At 41.4% G+C, this 23,235-nt stretch overlaps 1 protein-coding gene across 1 annotated transcript in view; it reads left to right on the top strand.

Moving 5' to 3' along the window:
* EVL (Enah/Vasp-like) overlaps positions 1–23,235 on the top strand; it is a 116,552-nt gene that overhangs the window by 30,442 nt on the left and 62,875 nt on the right. The window contains exons 2-3 of the mRNA XM_053980019.1: positions 9,762–9,855; positions 18,312–18,480. Coding sequence (XP_053835994.1) covers positions 9,762–9,855; positions 18,312–18,480 — 263 coding nt within the window. The remainder of the gene's footprint in view (positions 1–9,761; positions 9,856–18,311; positions 18,481–23,235) is intronic.

Here is a 23,235-nt window from a genome sequence, read left to right as displayed (position 1 = left end):
CATAAACACTGCTCCTATAATGAAGCTCAGATACAAGATACCAGGTGCCAAGTCTCGGTTGGATTTTAGAGTGTTACCTAACATATATTTAGAAATCCCAGTCTTATTGCTGAAAACCAAATGAAACTGAAATAACGGACTTGGGGTTAATTTATTTTCATTACTGCATCACAGACCTATGAATTAATGACTTTCAAGTAGTTTTTCCATTTCATATTGAATACAAACTGAAAGACTAAGGCATACTATTTTGTCTTTTCTTCTCCAGAATAAGAATGTGCTTATATGCACACCACAACATTGCAGATGAAAAGCATAAAATAATTTTGACTGTTGTGTGTGCATAAAACAAGTTTAATATGGAGATCATACATAAATATAAGTTTCTTAGTTTGCATAATAGTTTGGCTCCTATTGACTCGGTACAAGTATTTCCTGAGGGCTATTCTGACTCTTGGTCAAATTGATGCTCTCTGTTCCTCTGAACAAAGGAGGCACAGAGAAGGTCACGGATGGCTACCAAGTTGGCCAGTAGCTTTAGGAATGAGCTGGGGAGCTTTGCTGTTCTGGAAACCTGAATCTCCACAGGTTTCACACTGAAGACACGGTGTTAGCCATGCTGGCTGTACCCTGGTATTTGCTGGTAACCCTGCTCAGCAGGAAGCATTCCTCTCTCTCCTCAGCCTGCAGTGCTGGCTCTCACACAGCTCCACGCAGTGTCTCTGAAGGCACACTTCATTGCATGCTGTGTTATGCTCTATTATAATGAGCTGAGTGCTCATTAAAGCTTCACAGTTATAAAGAGAGCTGTTATTTAGCTTGAGGAGCACTGTAATATTAGTGTGGCACCTGGAAACTAACCTTGTCTCAAGCTGGGTTATGTCAAAATGTAAGTGCAGGTACTTATTTGTAACAACTGAAGTGGATGATAGAATTGCAAGTGTTTATAAAATGTAGAGATGAAAAAGTGAAGGAAAATCTAATCTAAGTCTACAAACCCCTTCTCATTCATTCCAGAATCAACCCCTGCTCCAGTCATTCAGCCAGCCCTCTGCTTCCTGGCTTTTTGGTGTCATAGCTGTAAAGAGGGACTCTGCCCTCATCCTCTGGTTTCAGAAAGTTTCCATTCCAGCAGAGGAGGCTCCCAAGAGCCCTCCAAGGATCTGCATCACATTCCCTTTTCCTTTGTATGTTTATGCAGTCAACTAAATCAAGAGGCCATTATTAATTACTTCTGATAAAACCGTGGTCTGCCTCCCCTCTTTGGACCTGCAAGTGCTGCTGTGGCAAGGAAGGTACCACACTGCAAGGAAGTTTCCACACTGCTTCCAGCCATGGGCAGAGCTCTGCCCACGGTTTCTGCTGCCCAGGGCAAAGGGGCTCCATTCACTGAACTCCATCTTGCATAATGTCTGAGGCCTAAGACAATCATGGACACATTTAAAGCATGAGTCCCCTTTTTGGCATCTGACTGAGATCACCCTGTGGTCATGAAAAGTTTGAAAAGACTGATCCCCAAAACTGTCTTGAATGGGTGCAAATAGAATAGAATAGAATGAAATACACCAGTAAAATGGAATTTGCAATAAGCCCCTATCTTTTCTGAACCTTATGCTCATCCAGAGGCTATTTAGTTGACCCAGCACCAGCTAACAAAGCAAGTGTGGTATTGACCTAGCAGGGAGTGTTGGGTCCCAGAGCCATTTTGGTGAGTGTGGATGTGCATGCTGCTGAATGAGGAGTATTCTGCCTGTTCTCTGGAGGGGTTCTGTTTAAAACTGCAGTGCCTTGAGACTCCAAGCAAGGCACTGAGCATGGCAACAGTGTGCACAGTGCCTCAGGCATGGCACAAACCAAGAGAGCCTGCATAGAAACCAAGCTATAGAAAACCTCTTTATCAGCATGTTTTATTCTTATTCTCATTTTTAAAAGGTGTGAACCTAACTCTAAGTGGCAATGGAAGTGAAAGACAGAGAAGAACGCAGTATCTGGCTGTGCTGGCACACCAGTTCATAGTTCTTGCTTTATTCTATTTTCCCTTTTCTCTTATTCTGGGGCAGGTGGGATGAGTACTGAAGACCAAAACAACTCTATTCAGAAAAGATATGGGAAGGGATGGAAAACCAGGCAAATGATAAAGGGTCCACTAGCTATGTAACACCAAGCTGGGAGCTGGAAGCCATTCCCTGTGTAGGCCACTGTACCATCAGAGTGAGGCAGGGAAGTCCTGTTTTCACTTATCAGGTATTTCAGGAGAGTGTTCCCCAAATCCATGGTCTGATTTCCAGCTGTGGTTGTATTATCAAGTGAATAAGGACCATGATCTTGGTGTTAGAAGCCAGTTAGCCTAAGCAGAAAGAGATGAGACAGGCAACAAAAGCAGAAATATTGAAGATGAAAGGTTCATGGCAAAGAGACAATTGAGAGCTTTGCCTGGGTTCTATTCTGTTTGCACTTTGGGGAGTTGGTTTCAGCAGACCAAATAATACTGCAACGTTGCTCAGCTGATAACACACTAGTTATAAAGTTCACTGTGAGGGATCTTGCTGTGAACTGACTGAAGGGCTCTGTATTGGTCCTGATTTTGATGAGCCCTTTGGGGCCTACAGAGAAGCCAGGGCGTGATGTAGGGCAAGACATCCAAAGCTATGGGAATTTATTAAATCTTCCAAAACTCTTATGCTGTTTTGTATTTTTTTAATTAAAAATTTAATCAGAATGTGGCTTTGAATGCTGCTTTCCATATTCTTGTTGGGGCTGAGAAATAATGGTTGATGCACTTGAATTTGCCTTTTGATCCCACTTGGCTGTGGTTGTTAGCACTGCTGTTGAGGCTGGGCTGCCTTAACACTGGCCCGATGGAAGATGCACTGCAAGTGTTATCTAACTCCCTAGAAATCCTCCACGAACTTACCTCAGTCCTGAATTTGTGATCTTGGGAGATGGTGGAGCTGTGGAAGGTTCAGAAAGCCATTGGAAGGAATGGCGAGCTGAGTTACTACTGAAACTTTCCCCATTCTCTGTATCCTTTCTCTTACCTGACCTTTCTGTAATTTGTTGACTTGTGAGTGATTTTAATTTATCTTTTTAATTTTTTCCCCAAAACATTGCGTCAGTTATGCAAAAGGACAGTTTTAAAGATTTCAGTCCTGTTACAATAAACCCAGGGTATTATTATGAAAAGCATGTCTTGATACAGACAGAGGCTGTTGAGTACTCCCACTCTGTGTAATGGCTCAAGGGCTAAACTTTTATGTTAAGCTTTGGATGGAAAGGTTATCTTTTGACAAGTCTGAAGTGCTGACAAAACCATACATGTTTTAGAAGTGAAAAAAAATGCCAGGTGACTAGAAAGTTGCACTTTTGGAAAAAGTCTGTAATTCTAATGCTGATTTTGAAAGGAACTGTGCATGCCATTGTGGAGGGTTTGGTGGTCATCAGATGGACTAACTGGTGAGGGTACTAGTGGAGGTGAGCAACGATTCTTTGGGAGACCCCTCCCTACCAACCTGTCTTTGGTTTGCTCTTCTAAGAAAATAGGGTTTATGCAGTTGCTTCAACTCTCTGTCTGCCCATCCTCTTCCTTCTCTCTACCACCTTTCCAGTAGCTGACCAGCAGATTCAGAAGTGTCAGCCTAGTTTGACAGAGGAATGAAAGTCACTGGTTTATGACACTTACCAAGTGGATGGAGAGGAGAGGGATTCAATCTGGTGTCCTGGGTGAGGTAAAGGCAGGACACAGTCAGGTTGAGCAGCAATTCGCTGCCAACTTGCACATGTTTAGTAGATGCCCAACTCCTGAGAAGTGGCACTTTGTGGTGTCCCTGCAAAGTGATGGGAAAGTCACAGAGGACATAACACAGTCAAGAAAATAATTTTGGACAAGATAAGGGGGGAAGGTTGCTAGGAGAAAAAGGATAAAAAACATGGTAAAGCAAGAATACTTTTGCCATTATTTGGCAAACATTGTGCACAAACAAGTCTGGTGCACAAATGTGCTCAGGGATCCTGTTTCAGTTTTGGCACTCAGAAAATAATTTTATCTGCCAGGCAATGGGAAAAATCTTTGCTAATAAATAATCAAAGGAGGGAAAAGGGGGAAAAGAAGGGGCTGCCAGGATAATTTTTACCTTGTTCTACCGCCTAACTGATGACACAGATGATATAAAAGATAAGTTTCTGCTGCAGCCAGAATGTCTAATTGCTAATAGGAATTTTGCCACCAACTTCAGCAAGGCTGAAGCAAGTATTGATTAATGCAAAACTACCTCAGTATCCTGTTAAATGCTATAAGGGATTATTCTAAAGACATGAAAAAATGTGGAAGGAATGTGGATGCTTTACTGTTGTTAAAGAAGAGAGCTTCCCTGCATGTGTGCACCTCGTTGTGTTACATGGCAGTGAAAGGTGTGATGAGTTGACATGAAAAACTGCTGACTGTACCCATTCCACCTTCAGGGATCCTTCTGCAAGTTGAAGTTTCCCTGTGCCTATAAGTCAGCTATTATTTCCAGCCTGTCCTATTCCAAGAAACATAAATATCAGAAACAAGGCTAGAAACAAGGCCAGGCATTCTTCATCTTGGTGTGAACCTAGCCTTCTAGAGCCTGCACAACCTTCACTTTGAGCCCTAACTTTTTAGGGATGGGGTTGCTGTCTTGAAAAGTGCTTTCTCAATAAATATCAAATTATATGACCTGAAGATCAGACAGGCATGTGCCTTTAGAGAACTGCAAGTGATAGAAACACAGTTATGTGGGATTTCTGGTCAGTTTTTGGTCAGCTGCTTCTCCTCCAGTCTCAAACTGTGTTTACATGCTTTTTCTTTACTCCAGCATCCCTTACATCAGAAAACCTCTCCTTATGTTCACACCTGGTGGGCTGTACCTCACCCACCCATGTGCCTCTGAAAGGCTTGTGACAGAAACCCTTCCACGGGCTTATGGTGCCAACAACATGTGATAGGGGTGTCTCATGATACAAGTATCTTATCTGTTCAGTAAAACATGATGCTTTGAATTGCATTTCTTAATTGTGGATAGCATTAAATAACTAAGGTAAGTACCAGAACTGAGGTAGTGCTAGTTTTGAGTGAGAAGCTCCTAGTCTTCCTTTGGGACTATTGTGAAGTTGGTATTTCTTGTTTCAAATACAAACCCCAGAAATTTACATGAGCACCCCATAAATCAAGAGCTACAAAAAAGTAATGTAGGCAGTTGAAAGGACCACTGCCAACAGCTGCTAAAACCACTCATCATGTTTACTAAAGTTTAAGGAAAAATGCAAGCTGAAGGTGAAAATACATCAGCTGTGGAACAATGTTGGGGAATAGCATATGCTTGGTGACATAAATATGAAAATTTTTTTTAGCTGATACCCCAAGTAAGTTTATATTTACACTCAGACCATCTCTAACGGCTCTTTAGATCAAGGGCATTGCTAAACTTTAACATAAAAAAATGTTATGTAGAAAAGCTAAGTACACCCCTTAAAATCTCCAGTACGGAAGGGGGTTTGCAACACTGTGAATCTCAGCTTCTGGAAAAGAAAGGAAATGGTAAGCCTGAGCTGAGGTACTGCTTGGAACAGTGGCTGTTCTTTGCCTGCTGCTGGAGCAGGTCTGGGTGTTGGGGCTGGTTCTAACTATAGTACAGAGGTGCCTTCTGCCCGCAGCAGGGAGGTGCCCATGCTGGTGGCTGCAGTGAGACTGCAGATATGGAGCCTTAGAAGATACAGCCCTTGGTGCCACCAGCTGCCATGAAACAATGTGAAAATGTTTGTTTAATAAGGACTGTAAAATGTCCCCGGCACTCAGGACTCTTAAGTACTTTCATAATTTCAGGGGAACTTTTCCTGGCAGACTTTGATCATATTAAATAGATTTCCCATGATATCATAATGCTCCATTTGTTCTAAATGTGCTGATTTGCGGATGTGCAATTAGCTGACTCAAGCAAAAAAGCATTATAGATACCCTGTGTATGAAGTGGCAGTTTATTTCTCTCCATATGGTCTATAACTTGTTCCATGCTGCTTACCGTGGGGTCTGGGCTTACTGCCCACTGCTCATCACAGTTTATAGAGAGGAAAATTGAAGGCAGCCATGGAGTTAATTCTTTGCAATACAGTTATTTCCTTAAGGCAATACCTAAGCTGTTTGCATGAGCCAAAACATCCCCCTGGAAGCAGGTGAGTCCTGGCTGTTCCCTCTTGGAGTGAGAGTGAGATGAAATCATCTGAGCAGAGGGCATTGCAAGACTTAAGAGCCAGGGGCTTCCTAGAAGGAAAAAATAGGGCTTCCCAAATTCTGCATAACTTGTGGCCTTTAAAAGATTTGTTTTTCCTGCCATATGTTTATTTATTGGTACTTGAATGGATCTATACAAAGGGCTAAATCTAGTCCCTCTTAAGTCCATGGAAAGACTTCCTTGGACCTCAGCAGTGATGGGATTGTATCCTAAATTAATATGCCCAAAAAGACTAAATTGTAAAATATGCTCAGTGCAGGATCAATTGTTTTGCTGTTGAAGGTAGCTGGCATCTCACCTCACTGCACATTTTTAACTCTTCTAATAGTAAATAAGTGTATTTTACTCTCCTGTCTGGTTTCTCTCTTGCTCTTTTCACATGAGTGGGGAGCATGGCAAAAAGTGATTTGAGAGAGCAAGAGCATATATTAACATACAGGGTTAAACTTTCTAAGGACAAGGAATTTTTTTTTGCCTCATCAGCATGTTTAACAGTTGCAAATCTCAGTGTATGAGGAAATGTCTTACATTCAAATACTATTAACAGCTGTGAAATTAGATTTACAAATCTGAATATATAAATGAGAAATTTATATGCTGTTGCATATCATTTGTGCATATATTCATGAAACCATCTTGTAGTTTATGAAATTTGAGTGCACCGTTTCAGTGGGAACTTCCAGATTTCTTAATCGTGAAATTGTTAAATGAAAGACTTGCCATATGCAAATCTTGAAATTTGTGCAATATAACACGTTGCCTTTTGAGGATAACACAGAACTAAATCCAGCAGATATATAAGTATAAATAGTTATTTGGAAGGTCTGAAACATGCTTATTAAGAAAAAAAAAATATTTTAATCATGTCTACCTTCAAATAACTCTTATGTGGGTACAGTTTTATATTATGATTGTGATTCTTATTTTTTAAATAGTATAAGCAACACATTCTGCAGTGCTTCACTTCATTCTTAAAAACAGCCTGGATTTTGTATTTGGAGATGAGTCATTTTGAGGCTGAGGCACTCACCTATAGCTATAAGGGTTAAAAATACATAACATTATTGTCTTATACAAATCATGATTCATCTGGTAATGAAACTCTCCAAAAGAAAGCAAATACAAGACTTGGGAGTCTTTGGAACATGAAAGCCAAGTACACGGCCAGCAGACGTGCTGCTTGCAAACCTATGGGAATATTCACTTAATTGTAACTAAAGCCTTGCTTCTGTGTTTAGGAATCCTGATCTGCTCACACAGATCTCAACACATGACTGAAATAATCTGTTTATCCAGCATATGGTTCTTTGTGAGGACTGGATAGAAGTCAGCTACTCGGTCTTATGTGTCATTTGTCACAGACTGCTGTGTCCTTCTAAGTGCTCCCTTTCTAGTCCAGGGCCATGGAGGCATTTTAGCAATGCAAAGAGGTGATTAGAGGCACTTCTGCTGGAATGTATGCTGTGGTGCTTAGTGAAATTAATTTGGCTTATGACAGGGGCATAGAAAGGCAGCCCTGGGCTTTGTCCTACTCACTGTCACTATTTCCTAGGGTGACATTGGATGTTTCAGTAGTGACCTGCTCTTTGCTGTGCTTTCAGCATGCATGGTGCTAGCAGGAGGGGGAAGGTTGGGAGTTTCCAGGTGTGCTCAAAGGTGTTTGTTCAAGAGAACCAGATCTTTAAAACCGGAGTTTTCTAGCTGATATTATTGCAGCTGACATTTGTGTGTAAAGAGAGTAATATATGCTTGGTTTAACAGGAAAACTATTCTACATCGTAAGTGCTGTCTCCGTTCCCCCAAATCAGTGACCATATCTATTTCAGACACATCAGAGAAATAAAAAGGCTCCTCAGATCTTTGCTTAGTTCACCTTCCTGCATCCTTCTGCCCAGAACAGTGGAGCCAGCATGGCTGATCTGGACCATTAATGATTTGTGTCCGTACTTACTTGGAGATGTATTTTTCAGGTTATGTCCTGTTCTAATACTTGCAGTAAAGTACTATTTGCACTGACTAACTCTACAATTATTGTCTAAGCACTGTGTGAGCTATACAGAGGAACTGCCACTTGAAAATTTTTAAATTCATGAAAAGCAGGTTTTTTTGAATGAAACAAGGTAGTGCCCAACATCCACACAGATCTCAAAGCAGAAGGATGTAGTGTCAGGAAAATGCAGCCAAATTGAAATCCCAAGTGATAATAAAATACTTCATTAAACAGAAAAAAATAAGAAGAGAGAAAAACAAAAGCACTACAGAAAAAATGCTTAAATGTCAGTGAGAACTTTAATTCTTGTTGGCTTTTAAACTCCCCCCATCAGAAAACTGAAACTCTTCAGTCATACAGAGATGTTCTGCAGAGGAACCAGAAGCAGCAGCTGAACAGGCAATGTACTACCAGCTGTGAGAGCAGCCAGATTTTGACACCCATGTTTTCACTAGGTGCCATTTCAGCAGTAGTTTCTGTAGGTCTTTCAGTTGGACCATGAAAGTAATCTCTTGTAACAGGAAAAAGCAGTGAAGGTGAAAAGCACTCTGCTCCCCTGCTTAGGTGGAGCAGCATTTGCAGCCCTTGCTCCCCAGCAGAAACTGCACTGGAGCGTTTGTGTAGCTGGTGTGCCTTGCCAAATTCAGCCTATTTCTTACACATCTCTTTTTACTGTATTAAAGAGAGATCTAAGGTTTTGCAAAGGTATGTTGCACTCTGAAAGCACTGCAAGGATGTCAGGAGTCGTGTGATCTCCTGAGGGCTGGTCTCCTCAGGGCTCTGCAGGCTTTGCTCTCATTAACGGAGACTTCAGACCCTCTGATGCTGACTCCCAGAGAAAGTCTGTGTGCCTCCATGGTAAAATCATGGCTTCTCACTGTGTTTCCAGTGGTTCTTCAAGAGCTGAGAAGCTCTGCAGTTTGTGGGGTGCTTTGGGAAGTTACCTGGTATCTGCACCCTGGGTCCTCTGCTCCTGGTCAGGTTGAGCAGCTGTGCAAAAGGCATCTAAGTAGGTGAGAGAGATAAAATTTGCACTGTGCTGTGCCAGTTAAAGTTTTGGGCTGGAGCTGGACCTCAACAGGATGCCAGGTTGGCTGCCAGGCGGTGCAGGGCCCTCGGTGCCACCAGGGCCCCTGGGTTTGGTTCTGCGTTGTGTAAACGCCCGTGCGATAAATGAAGAACAGCAATTTTTTTTTCTGTGTCTGAGCTTTATTTGCTTTTGCTTTTTCTTGGACAGTGAACCTGTGCCTTGAGAAAATGCGTGGAAAGTTTTTAATACCCATGCCTCCAATGAGGCAACAGCAGCACATATAATCTTAATCTATATTGTTTGTACCTTTGCTTAGTATAGCAGCTATAAGAAATAATACATTTCTTCTTTAAAGTCCCTTCCCCGCCCCTGCTGTATAAGTGTTACTTCCTGCCCTCCTGCTCTCTCAATAGCACTTCCCTTTCCTGTTTTGGTTATAAGTTTTCATAGAGACTCTTGGCTTGTCTCGCTGCCAAATTTGTCTTCTGCTCAGGTGAAATAGACTATTTGGATTTGAGCACACGTGCCGGCTTTGAGCGTGTACCTCTGTGGGACTGCCTGACCAGGTCCTCCTCCATGGCAGGCACGTAAGTATCTGGGGACTGTGCTTGTTGGCTGGGAATTTGTTGACCAGAATTAATGTGACTGGATGTGAAGGAGAGCACGTATTGTGATAAACACAGAAGGTTTGTGTTTTGGTTATAGCCTGATAGGATAATTTATAATTTGTAGAAAATTGTAATTAAGCTTTTATGGCAATGCTACATTAATATGCATCCCCTGGTAGTGAGGGAGAAGCTGACTTGATGAAGCAAGTGTTTCTTCACTCCTGATCTGCCTCCATCAGCTCAAGGGGAATTGTCACAGGTTTATTTACATTTCTGCTGGGATTGAAGGGAAACCAAGGCAAAGTGATGCCAGCTTTAATGAAAGATCTTTATGTTGATTTCCTCTATTCACTTTCGAGTCTGCCTTTCCTGGTCATTAGTTATGATTATGATCTTTCAAAGCCTTTTTTTAAGGTGTCCTTCTCCTGAAATACAGATATGGTTGGCCCATGAGTGAGAGCCCTTGGTCATGTATTTTCACTTGACAATTCAGTTTCGGGTTTTGCATAATTCATATTTTACAAGATTAGGTACTTCTTGCTTTTATTTCTGTAATTTAACGGGGAAGGGAAGTAGTTTATATTAATAGCAGCCTGATCCAGTTGAGTTGCTTTTTTACTGTTTTTGTCTATTTGAGTTCCTGGTGTTTTTCCAGGCCATTTACTTGACTAATTTTTAGGAACTTCTAAACATTTACTTGATACTTACTTTTAGCAACTCCCAAAGTGTATCTTCAAGGTGGTGTGTAAAATCTGGAAGTGAGCCCCACTTCACAGAAAGAAATTTTACATGATTCAAAGTATTAATGGAGCAGTGAAGTTCCCCCATTAGGAGACTCCATTAGCAGTCAGTTGTTGGAACTTGGAAAGAAAAGTTTCCTGGAGCATGGCCTGGCAGCAATGGCACTTTGCTTAATCACACCACTTCCTCAGTGAAGTGCCTTTTGCAAAGCAGATCTCTTTAAGCATTTCTTAATGTGCTGAGTTGAGATGCTGATAACTGGAGTTCCCCTTAGAGTCATTTGAATTCTTACGCTTCAGTTTGCAAAACCTACCAGAAGAGGGACGGGTTAAAATTAACAACACTGCATGGTTTAAAAATCTCAGCAACATAAACTAAGCAGATGTGCTGGCTTACGAGGGCATCAATCTGTGGCCTCTCTGCTGGCCCCAAATCTGCACTGATTGGCAGATGTGCTATTTAAGTGCCGTGGCGGACACTGTGAGGTCAGGGCTCTCACAGACCTTGGCTGGCAGTGCTGAGGACTGAGTTGTTCTGGGCTGATAGTCAGACCCAGGTGAAGTATCTGTTCCTCTGCAGTCATGTTTTGCATACTGTATCTTTTTTTGTATTTCTACTCACTTTTCCCATGCTCAAGAGCATTGAGGGGTGACAGAAGGTTATGCAAGTTTCTCTGGTCATGCCAGGATTGTGTATGTGTTCCCAAATTTAGCAACTCATCTGCCAAAGTCCTGGCTTAGTGTGCAACCTGGGTGCCTCATAAACTGTCTCTTCTCTGGTTTCCAGCTGATATGTCTGCTGTGGGTATCTGCAGCAGATACTGGACAAGGCAGTTCCTACCGGGTATGCCAATGTAGTATGGGAGAATTCAAAATTAATGTCTCACTTCTAACAGAAAGTAACATTTGAATTTTCTTCTTTATGGAGGTGAACTGGTGTTCATCTTACTCTTAATCGCCCTGTAAGTACAAGTATTTCCATTTCCTGCTCTGTAAAATATGTATTTGTCTTGCAGGTGTGTCATGACTTTATTTAACAGCGTCAGTCCTTTTGGGAGCATTACGAAGGAGGCTTCATATATTTACTATTTTCCTGTAATTATTTAATATTAAACTGTTTAGATGCAAGAGTTTAACAGTGGAGAAAGGTGATGGCCAGGCACCTTCAACAGATGCTCAGTGCAAAAGGCTCATCTCCCACTTGCAGTGCAGACAAACTCCAGCACCAAAAGATCTACAAGGTGAATGTGCAAGCCTGAGCAGAGGACCAAAAAATAGCAGCTTCTCTGGGAATTTGGCTTCACTTCAGGCTGACTGGAGTAAGGACAACACCGTTGGGCAGGTCCCTCCGCACAGGCAGGCAACCAGGAGTGAGTCCAAATTGAGAACTTCTGACCACTGGGTCCATGGGTTGGTTTTTCAGGGAATTCCAGGAAATGGAGCTCAGAAAACAACTGAAGGTAGTCATTGTGGCACCTCCATATTATATATATATATATATATATATATATATATATGAGAGTGTGACTACTACTATTTAAATATCTGCTATAAAATAGTCAAGCATTTGCATGTCACTGAGGAGTAAAAGTGCCTTTCTGGATATAAAGCCCCCATGGGGCTGCCCTTTGGTGTGATCAAGGGCTAAATGCTGTGGTTTTGCTATGAGGTCTTGCTGCATTGCTTGAGGAAGTTCTTCAGGGCTCTGGGACAAAGGTGAACGATGGTGACACCGGCTGTGCTGCAACTTTGGTTGTAGAGGGAAGTAGACTTTGAAACAGGGGGTCCCAAGAGTCACAATGACTGAAATTGTGCTGGAGAAATGAGGCTCCAAAGAAGAAGTGGGGTCATGAACAGAGCTGGTGGTGAATCTCTGGTGGGAAGGCTGGAGAGCCTTTATCTGTAATGAGCTCAGATCTCAGCTATGGTCTCTATGTACGCCCAAATGACCTGACTGTCTTGTGTTCAGAGGGTGTCTCAGGTTTTTTGTTCTCTAAATCCAGTGGTCAGAGAGAAATGTCCATTGTTTCAGGTTACTACTGGAACACTTTCCCTGTATCCCAGTAATTATTATATTTATTAAAGTGAAAGCTTTAAAAATGTTTAGAAAATTAGTATATTAGTGTTTGAAGTACACTTTGAAATGGTGCAGGAAGATGACTTGTCGCTTGCTAATTCTGAGGTTTACAGAGATCTGTACTCCACAGATCACACATCTCCATATACAGGATTTTGGATGTACATTAGCTGTTTAAGCTGACATTAAGAGTATTCTGTCAGCTTCTTAAATCAGCATCAGCAATTTCTTGCATGTCACGTTTAACCACACAAATGTGACTTCCTGTGGCAGACTGAGTGCACAAGTAGAGTAAGATGTGCTAAATTACTTGTGCATTATCTCCCACATTCTCTGGCATGAGGTTTCATTGTCAAGTAAGGCAAGCCTAGGGCTAAGTAATATCAACATTTTCTCACACCAATAAGAGTGATTAGATCAGTCTAAAATGACTTTAATTATTAATAATATAAATTTTGAGGGGGACGTTTGGGAGCTGGAAATGAAAAATAAGGTAAATGTTTTTATAAATAGCTATTTGCCTTTTCTGTGAATACAAGAAAAGAGCATCTTTGAAGTTTAAAGAATCATGAGCAGCTTGATACAAGGTAGAATTGTAATAGGTTCAAAGCGTGAGATCTTGATTTCTATCAGGGAGCTTTCAGAGGGAAAAAACTTACGCTAAGGGAGTGTCTGTCCCAAGGACACAATTGTGACTGAAAATATGAAAGATAGTGGAAGTATCCAGGTCCACCTGGCATGCTGGAGTAAAGCCCACAGAACTAGGTGTTTGGTCCCAAAGTTAGCTGGTCGTGGATATTTGTTACACCTTCTGTGAGCATGATTTGGTGACCCTCCAAAAGCTGTATGATCTTGACCTGGATATGGAGAAAGTATTTTAAACCTCTCCCATTACCCCAGAGGTATGACCTCTGGGTGGTTTGGTGCTGGACAGGGGGGTCTAGGGTAGGACTGGGATAACCCTGTGCCGTGGCAGGCTCTGCACGGGGCTGCTGGTCAGAAGTGGCTCAGTCACTCAGTACCAAGCTCTGCAGAAGTTTTATTCTTAAGAGGATAACGGTGTAAGTAGAGTAAACAGGTCAGTGAAGGAGCACAGTGCAGCTTGGCCACTTGACTTTTCCTTAGTCTGGAATGAAAGGGGAAAGCCTTAGGGACCCTTCAGAGCCAGACTCTCCTCCAAACATTATGGTTTGCTCTCTTTTTCCTGTTTATTCTCTGTGACAGGTCTTTTGTGGTTCCAGCCTGAGCTTTTTGCTTGTATATTTGGATAACCCACTGGGCTAGGTCATGTCAAGCCACCTCATTGTCATGTGATAATTCACAAAAAATACAGGTATTTTCCCAAGATTCCTGGTGTTATCTATTCCATTTGTGGCTCTTTTTTGGCTATAGATCTTGGTAATTGTATGCTTATTAGAAGCCAGGAAGAAAGGACTGTGTTTTTCAGGTTCTGGACAGATGGAAGAGGAGAGGAGTGTTATTCCAGGACAAAGGCACCTTCCCTGCAGCACTGGCTTGAAGTGGCTGCCCACTCTCACCAGGGTTGGGCAAGGAAGGTCAATGCTGACCCTTTCAAGAAGGGTTCAATCAAATTTAACCAATCTGCTGATTTTTGAAGATGAATCTTACACAAAAGAGATGGATGAGAGTAGGTCAAAATGTGTCACACAGAATGAAACAAACAGTATTACACAAACTTTTTTTCTTAATTTACAGTTTTGTTGTATTGAAACAATGTTCTATAAATCTCAAATACGAACACTCGATTTCAGATATCACCTGGAGACAAAACTAAGCAGACTTTCTTTAACTTCAGGCAAACAAATGGTACTAGTGCAGAGGTTTGCCATCCCACAGATGTAATGCTTTCAGAATAAACAGGGGTGAATATTAGGATTTGGGGTTCCTAGGAAGAATTCCCTTCCCTCTACATTTAATTAAGATGTCTTTAATTTGCCCTACAGTAAAATGTAGCAAATTGGAGTAGATGTTGTGCACAAACCTGAATAATTCTGTAATTAAGACCTCTCTATTATTCAATTTTCATATATTTTTATACATAATTACGTATGGTCAGAACTCAGGTGGATGAGTCTGACTGCATGTTAATGTAAAATAAAATATCAGTAGGAGAATTCCTAATATTTGATGTGTGTGAAATTTGATGGACCTCTATCAAATACGAAATTTTCAGTAACTTTTGTGTACTAGGAAAATAAAGCAAGTTCTAGAAGTGCGCAAGCATAATTTTGCATGTGAATACTAATAAATAACAAATTCTTATCATGAAGAAGGAATGTGGCTACTCAGAATTGTGTTCCTAAGCACATTTATTACCTGTCACATGTAGTTAACATAAGTATGAGTGATGTATGGTCCTAAGAATCACCAAAAATTTTGCTAGACCTTCATGAAACCAGTGGTGCTTGATTTGTGTTTAAAATAATGTACAGAGAGTAATGCAGAGATTCTCAGTGAGCTTTATAAAGGGAACATTTTCTGGGCTGTTTTCACAGAAGCCTCTTAAAGCAGCAGTGGGACAGTTGTGCCTTTTATGCATAGGAAGAGCAGAAAGTCTTCAGGATAAAGAGTTACTAAACTCTTGGAGTTGTCTCACTCCATTTAGGGGGAGACAGCAAGCTAGCAATAGGTCCCTGGAGGCATTTTGGATGTTGAAAGATTGATGAAGTGCTTTGCAGGAAAGGATTCCCCTGGTGTGCTGTTTTATGTTCCTTTCTGTTATTTCACTGGAGGCCAGATAACAGGCTCAATCCTGTTTCCATTTAAATGAATGATGAAAAACTTCCATTGAGTGCAGGAGAGCAGGGATCGAGCTTGATGTGTTGTAGCTTTTTGTCACAGTAACAATTGGTTGTCATGCATCAAACACTGCTCCTGAGGTCTGCATCTGTGTTTCAGCCACAGGGCAGCAGCAGGTCCTTTGCTGCTGATTTTGGTGGCAGCAAAGCCTGAAGGCAAGTTGCTGTACCTGGGATCTGGATATGGCATTGTGAGTAATGCTGTGTTAAGGCACTCACGTCTGATGGTTAGGTGTAGTCTGTTGTAAGTAAGGCTAATTTAATTAATTTTGATTGATTTAGCAGCTCATGGTAATCGTGGATTCCAAAATTCATCTGAAATGGAGATAGTATTGGGTTTCAGGCTTGCCCTGATGAAGGCAGTGATATGCTTTTGCTTGCTTTAGTGTACAGCAGGGCTTGTAGTGCTTGGCAAGGCTTGAGGAGAAGGATGTGGTGTCACACTGGCTGAGTGTGATTCTCCCAGGAACAACATTTTCCTGGAGCCCTTGGCAGGGCATTGCTGTGCCCTGGGCAGCTGATGCTCCCCCCACCTCTGGAGCTAGAGGTGGCACAAGACACCTGCTAGCAAAGGCAGGTGGCCACCATCCATCTATGAGACAGCACAGGGGATTATTTTTAGCCTTTCCACTTCCATATGACAAGGGTAATCCAGTGTACCTGCTGTTTGCTGGTATATTTCTCTCCCATTCTCCCCATCTGTGAATCCAAGGCAGACTGAGTGTCCCCCAGCAGGTCTGGAGGATGCAGGCAATGCTGCCACTGCTGCCAGGCTGCAGCTCCTGCAGCAGTTGGAGGATTAGGCAGGCTGGAAGGAGCTCAAATCCCTCAGCTGCTCGTGTCAGATATGGAGGAGCTGCCACAAGACATTAGCTTACCTTAAAAAACAGGAGGGAGAGGTGTTTGCTGGGTAAGTACATCAGCAATGGCACAGCTGTTCTCCAGGTATCTCACAAAGCAATAGCAGTTGGTGGATGAGCTGGGTTTTATGAATTCTGAACAATATAAATAAAATTATGTTTTCTCCTTCTGATCTGAATATATTGCTCTGGTAACAGAATTTAGCTGTTTCTATGATACGTAATAAAAATACATTTTTTTCTGAATTTTCTTACCTTGTTCATTATAGAGATTTCTGCTGGCATCACTGAACCCTCTATAAATGCTGTGAGGACTTTCCAGGCTCTTACTCACAGCCTGGAGGAGGTCTGTGGGCTACCTGGAGGCTATGCAAAGTGATTGACAAAACAAGCCAGAGTCAGTAGGGCTTTAGTGTACCATGGGGGATACATCCGCCTTGGAAATCTTTTTGAGACCCACAAATCAGAAAAGATTGAAAATTACTGCTGTAATCAACCCAGATCCTCTTAATACTTGAAGTAACGTGCTCCCTTTCATTAAAATGATGACAGTGATGGGGTCAGGCAGGTTTGGGTGTGCAGCAGTTGGTAAAATTTACAAGTGGTGTAATTTGGCGTAGTGGCAGTGCAGCAACATGGTTTGGCATCAGCCAGGAGCTTCTCCTTTTTGTATGTGTGTGTGTGTGTGTGTGTGTGCATGCTAGGGAGGCAAACCCAAACAATGAGGGAGGAAAAGGATTTGTGTGCAAAGCGGATTAACCACTTGCTATTGCATTGTCAAAAATTATTTAAAATGGCTTGGGCTGAGGAAGGGAGGTATATATACCTATATATAGGTCTAATGTTAACAGGACAGTCATGAACTTAAAGTTTTTGCAGGATTGGTCTCAACTGTTTCATTTAGATGCACTAACTGAATCATAAATGCATCATAAGGTGCACTATTTGCTTGTTGAAAATCCCTGTTACATTTAAAAATCTCAAATCTCCAAAATTTGCAGGATTCATTTTTTTCTTCAACTTGTGTTTCCTCTGATATAAGAAAACTGGCTGGGAAGTCAGGAGAGTGGAACTGAAATTCTGACCTGGATAGACACGTCACAGCATTTGCCAGCATTTGCCAGTGGCATTTATTGCCCTTGAAGGGTGTGCTTTATTGTGATTCTCTATATGTTTATTAGTCAGGATATGACTAATAAACAAGAGGTAATGTATTAAGGAATTTCTGTGACTGTAAAGGAGAAAAATAGTTATTTACACTATACAAAATAATGGTTAAATACTTCAATGCTGGCATGCATCCAGGTTTCTGGATTCCCCTTCCCCACTTTCTTTGGTAGTAGGACGAAGGAAAAAAGCGTTCCCGTGTGTTTTGCTCCGTGTATTCTGGGACTTTAAAGTGCGTCAGTGGGTCTGGGTATTAGGCGTCAGCTGGATTAACTTAATTGATTTCTTCAGTTTACCTAACATGGCTTTTGGTTCAAGGTCTGCTTGCTTCCAGTTTTGAATGTATCACTCAGCTGTGGGTGTCATGTTTGTTTTGTCAGCAAGCTATAAAATATTGGTAGGTTTTCATGCAAATATAAAAGGCTTCGCTTGCCAATAGATACATAAAATAAATAGAGCATTCATGCTCTTGGACAGTTTTCATAATGTTTATGTTAATGCAGGTTATTTCTTAGGGTTTAATGTTTTATATAAAATAGATTATTGGTTCAAAACAGCAGCATACAGGAGGTTTTTAAAGTATGTGAACACATAACATGTCAGCTTTAATTTAACAGATCCCATTCAAAGGATTAGCAGATCTCTTATAAAACACATGTTGAAAGTACTGATAGTTTCTGTTGGTTTTTTTTTTCCTTTAGAAGTTTTAAGTAATAAGCAATAAGCAGCAAATTCACTCTTTTCTTTCCTGATCTTTTGTTTTTCTCCCCAGTGAACAGAGTATTTGCCAAGCCCGAGCTTCAGTTATGGTCTATGACGATACGAGTAAGAAATGGGTGCCAATCAAACCTGGACAGCAGGGATTCAGCAGAATCAACATATACCACAACACGGCCACAAACACCTTCAGGGTAGTTGGAGTTAAACTGCAGGATCAACAAGTGAGTAACTATATCAAGTTTCCTGTAAATTAACCTTTGATCTCATTTAGTAACCTCAGTTCTATACCTAATGCAACATTTCCTGCTCCCTGCAAGGTGCCTACAAGTCTGTTTATACTCCAGTGATTCAGCTTTTGTATAATTTTTTGCACAACCAATATTTCATAAATTATTACTGCTTATTTGAAAAAAAGATTTAAATGTTATTTCTTCCCCCTCCATTTTTTTCTTGTCAAATGAATCTTACTCACTCTGCAGGTTTTGCTCTCAGCTCCTCCCAAATTCCTTTTTACTAGTTTTTAGTACTATATTAAAAATAGAAATAAAAATCAATTGTTCTGCACTGCTGTCCCACAAAGAGTGGCTGTTACATTGCTGTGATAAGCAATTAGTTTCTTGTAATGCACTTTAAAATCCTAGGTGCACACTGTGATCTGATTTACAGCAGACTAATTTTGCAGGACCTCCTTGGGTATTAAAGGAATAATACGGGATTTAGATTATCAGAACTGGGATCAGACCCCATTGGCCACCAAAGCACGATGCTCAGCCCAGGGCTGCCACGGCTCAGGCGGCTCCGGCAGCGTGGTTTGAGGTGTGCTGGGCAGAGCTCCCCAACCGAGTGTCACAATTGGACCCCGAACAAAAGTTTACTTGAGTGGAGTAGTGGTGCAGTACCTGCAGTTTAGAGCAGGAATTTCAGAGTTGAGGGCTCCCTCCGTGTGCTGGCATGAGGCTGGTTGGCAGTGGCAGCCCAGCCTGCCCACCTCTTGTGCTCAGCTTGAGCCCTCTGCGTGGCACAAGGATCAAGAAGTGGGCCAGTGGTTGCCTGTAGGTTCAGGAGTGGTGTTGCCCCCTGGGAAGGTGAGGGGAGCACTGCTGCTGGTGTGCCATTGGCAGGGGCAGGGCAAATCCAGACAAGCTGAGCCAGGTCAGGCCAACTCAGAGAGCAGGAGCCAGGGCACCACCACCTCTCAGCTGCCACAAATGTTGGATGGATTGATCTGCTTGTGGAAATGCTGACAGCTGTAAAGATGCTTGGGCTAACTGGAAAAGTTACTCAGGTTGCTTACTGGAGGTGATAATGTCTTTGCTACACCATGCCTATACAGAGTCATCATTCTGAAAAAGGCAAAGCAGAACAAAAATAGGTGGGTTTTGAGCACATTGGTTTTCAGCTCCTTGCAGTGCACTTTTGAAACATCTGCCCAAAGTTTTGCAACTGTTTTTATTCTTTTCTGTAGAGCAAAGGCAATATATGAAAGCAGTACCATTCAGAAATAGACAATATTTTCAAAAATAAATTTAATACAGTGTCTTCTTAGTGAGTTATGAAAGCCAGTATTGCTCTGTCCAAGGCCATGCAAGTTACATATTTTACATGGCCAGCAGGTGAATGTAAATTATTTTCATGTGACTGCAATCTAAGATGGAACCGAATAGCTGGTATAAAAGAAGCAGAAGTCATAAAGTATATATGTATATATGTAAGGGAGAGTAAGTACCAGAGGTCTGTCCTAATCAGAGTATGCAGTTTAAAGAGTAAGACATATTAAAAAGTCAAATCTTAAGCTGCCCTTTGAACATGCTTTGCGTTAACTGTAATATTTTATTTGCTTGCTGTTCCAACTTATGAAGATGCTGCATGCTATCTAAAAATCATCTCAGTTCAGAAGGTAGAAGAATATATTTCTCTAGAGTTTAAAGACTAAAAATCCTCTTTCAAATAAACAGAAAGTATAGTCACTTACCTTAGTCACCTAAAACTGCCTGAAACAAAGCGTTCCCCTTAAACATGATTTCAAAAATCCAGTATTATGAATAAAGTCAAGACAGCATAAAGTAGTATTCAAAGGAACACTCTGAAAGTCTCAAGATTCAGAATTTAATATATTTTATATGAGTCTCACATGGAATCATAAGCTTGCTAGGCTTGCTAAGTATTTGCATTTAAAGAGAATAGAAATGAATTTAAGTTAAAATAATTCTCTGTTCATGCCATTTCATGCTTGCTCTCAGGTTCTGTTAAATCTCACTGAAACTGAGGCTTTAGTGAAGCTGTTGATTTGCCAGAAAAGACATATTTATCTGAAAAGGACCAATCTTCAGCTAAAATGTGATTTGGCATAGGATGAAGCTAATGAAGCTACACTGTTTTTTGAAGAGTTGAGAAACTAGTTTAGAATATGTAATACTACAATACCATGGAGGAACAATTTAAACTTTTCTTACAAGTTTGTCAAGGCACAGACTACTGTAATCTTCATGGCTTCATCCCTGCCTGATTCTATTTCCCTTTTAATTTCATTGGTTTATATTACAGCTCTAATAACATCTCTTTTTAATTTTTTCATCCTCTTTTTCATTTTCCACATATCTTATTCTGTAGACTCCTTGTCTTGTCTCTGTCTGTCTTTCTGTTTTCTGTCCCTTTTTGGGTGCATGTGCTGTAGCTTATTAAACTGTATTCTCGTTCTGCTCACCTTATCTCCTTTATCACCTTATCTCCTTCTCTAACTGACAGCGTCTGAAAAGTTCACCGCAGACAAATATGGTTTGTAGAGCAGCAGAACTGGAGCATCGTTCTCCCCCCAGGAAGTGGCCACCAGATCTGATTCCCTCTGTGTGTCTGGGGAGGTGCTCACCGCATTACAGACCAGCGGTACCTGAGCTCCCCTTTCTGCTCTGCGCAAGATGCAGCCTTGCACAGCCTCGTGCTGGCCTGAGCAGGAACCTTCAGAAAACCACAGGTGCAGTCTTGAAGCTCTGAAGTCGCCACAGGGGCCAGAACTGGTTTGAAGCTAGGGCCAGATCGCTTAATGTCTTCAGCTCTTTGATGTTTCCTTGAGGCCTTCATTTTGGACTTGATGTTCACTGAGGTCTTTTCCAACCTGAGCAATTCTATGATTCTGTGATTCTTGAAGACGACAGTCGCAATCACGTCTTTTACACCCATGTTGCAACTTGCCAGCTGTTGTTGTTACGTGGCCTGTTGTAAAGGTGACGTGTGAACTTCAGTCACCGTGCAAGAAGTTCACAAAGCTAAAAAGCAGTAGCTCCCTATTCCAGAGTCCCAATCAAGTGAAGGTTTAAAATAAGGACTTTACATCAAGTGATGTCAGTTCAGCATGATCTCATCACCAAAAGGCACGAGCTGAACAAATAGGAGGAAGGAGAGTGCAACTCAAAAGTGAATCACATCTCCTGAGGGGCTGGTGTGTTCATGTGGCTGAAAAGTGAATGTAGAAACAGGGCCTTGGGGAAGGTGAGACATTTTACATGTGAAGCCAAGCCAAAACTGAAACAAGGATGGGATTCTTGCTATATAAGCTAACCACAATATTTGAAAAGAAAGAACCAATTAATCACTGTTGTAACTTATTAGAAGTTTGTCAGGTTTGGGCCTGCCTACACAAGTAAAGAATCTGACCTCAGCTGTAGGAGTTTTTATATCCTTGCTGTTCTAGCAGTCGTGATTGCTCCCTGAGAGATGAGCCTGAGTGCTGGCAGCATGGCAGGGCCCAAAGCTGCTGAACCATTTCATGCTCTGCAGAAACAAACAATTGTCTTGTCCTGGTTCAATAAGCAAGAATATTGGTGGTGAGGCTTCTGTGGGAACTCTTCCCATGATCCTGGCTGTGTTCACATCTCAGGTGTTGCCCTGAAGCCCGCTCCATCCCTTCTAGCCCCATTCCTGAGAGTCCCATCAGCCACCACCATCGTCACTGCTGACAGCTCACAGCTCCACAGTCAAAAGGAAGGGCGTCCTGGTTTTGAGTTTTTGTACAGATTGTAAAATTCCCTGTCAGTCCCAAGGAATTTTACCTATGCCTGAAACTGAGGTGAAAGGGTGAAGGAGAGTACTGGGGTAGAAGTGAAGCAAATCTTTTTGTTTTAAACATCACAGTGATGGGAACATTGAAACATGTCAACATAATGCTATGCATGACTGGTCTGTGAAACTCCTTGCCATATAAGATCATTGAAATACAGAATTTAACAGGCTTCAAAACAACACAGACATTTATATCAGTAAGATACAACACAATACAAGAGTAAGACTACATTGACTAAGACGACATTGTTTCAGGATATAAAATACTAAAAGAGGGTTGAAAAGAAAAAAAAGTGGCATATAAAATGTCATTTAAGTCAAATTCTAAGGGAGGAGTTATAGGAAGAACTGTTTGCCATTATTTATTTCTTCAAGATTTCTAGTGACAGCTTCTCCAATTCACCTATTGTAGGCTGTAAGTGAAGATTAAAAGATGAACTCTTGGTCTGCTCAGCCTGGCGGATGTGCTCTCTTACTGACATACGAAGTTTTAGAGTAAAGATCCCTTAGAAACACCTGTAAAAAAAACCCTATGCTTCAAACAGGGAGACCTTCTTTATTTTAATTACTGCTCTGAAGCACTTCATTATGATCATGTGCCTTGTAAAGTCTCCACACCATCTGTACAAGACACCTTTGTGCACTCATTCTTAACAAAAGCAGGAGATCCCCTCCTCTTTTTTTTCCATTTTCTATAAACACCAGCCAAAGGAGATAAAAATGAAACTCTGGCTATTTTAAGTTTCACATCCCAGTGATTCATTTCTCAGTAAACTCTGATTTGAGTTTGAAGACAAGGTATTACATGTATGGGCATCCTGATGATTACTGAAGGTCAACATTCAAATTCTGTATTTATTCAATTAAGGGGATCTAACCCTCAGAACAATGCAGATCCTTGGAGTTCATTTGAAGCAGGT

This window comes from Vidua macroura, chromosome 6 (assembly GCF_024509145.1).
Source record: "Vidua macroura isolate BioBank_ID:100142 chromosome 6, ASM2450914v1, whole genome shotgun sequence".
Taxonomy (NCBI): Eukaryota; Metazoa; Chordata; class Aves; order Passeriformes; family Viduidae; genus Vidua; species Vidua macroura.
Note: the sequence above shows the minus strand (reverse complement) of the source record. Positions and strands in the feature narration are given on the sequence as shown.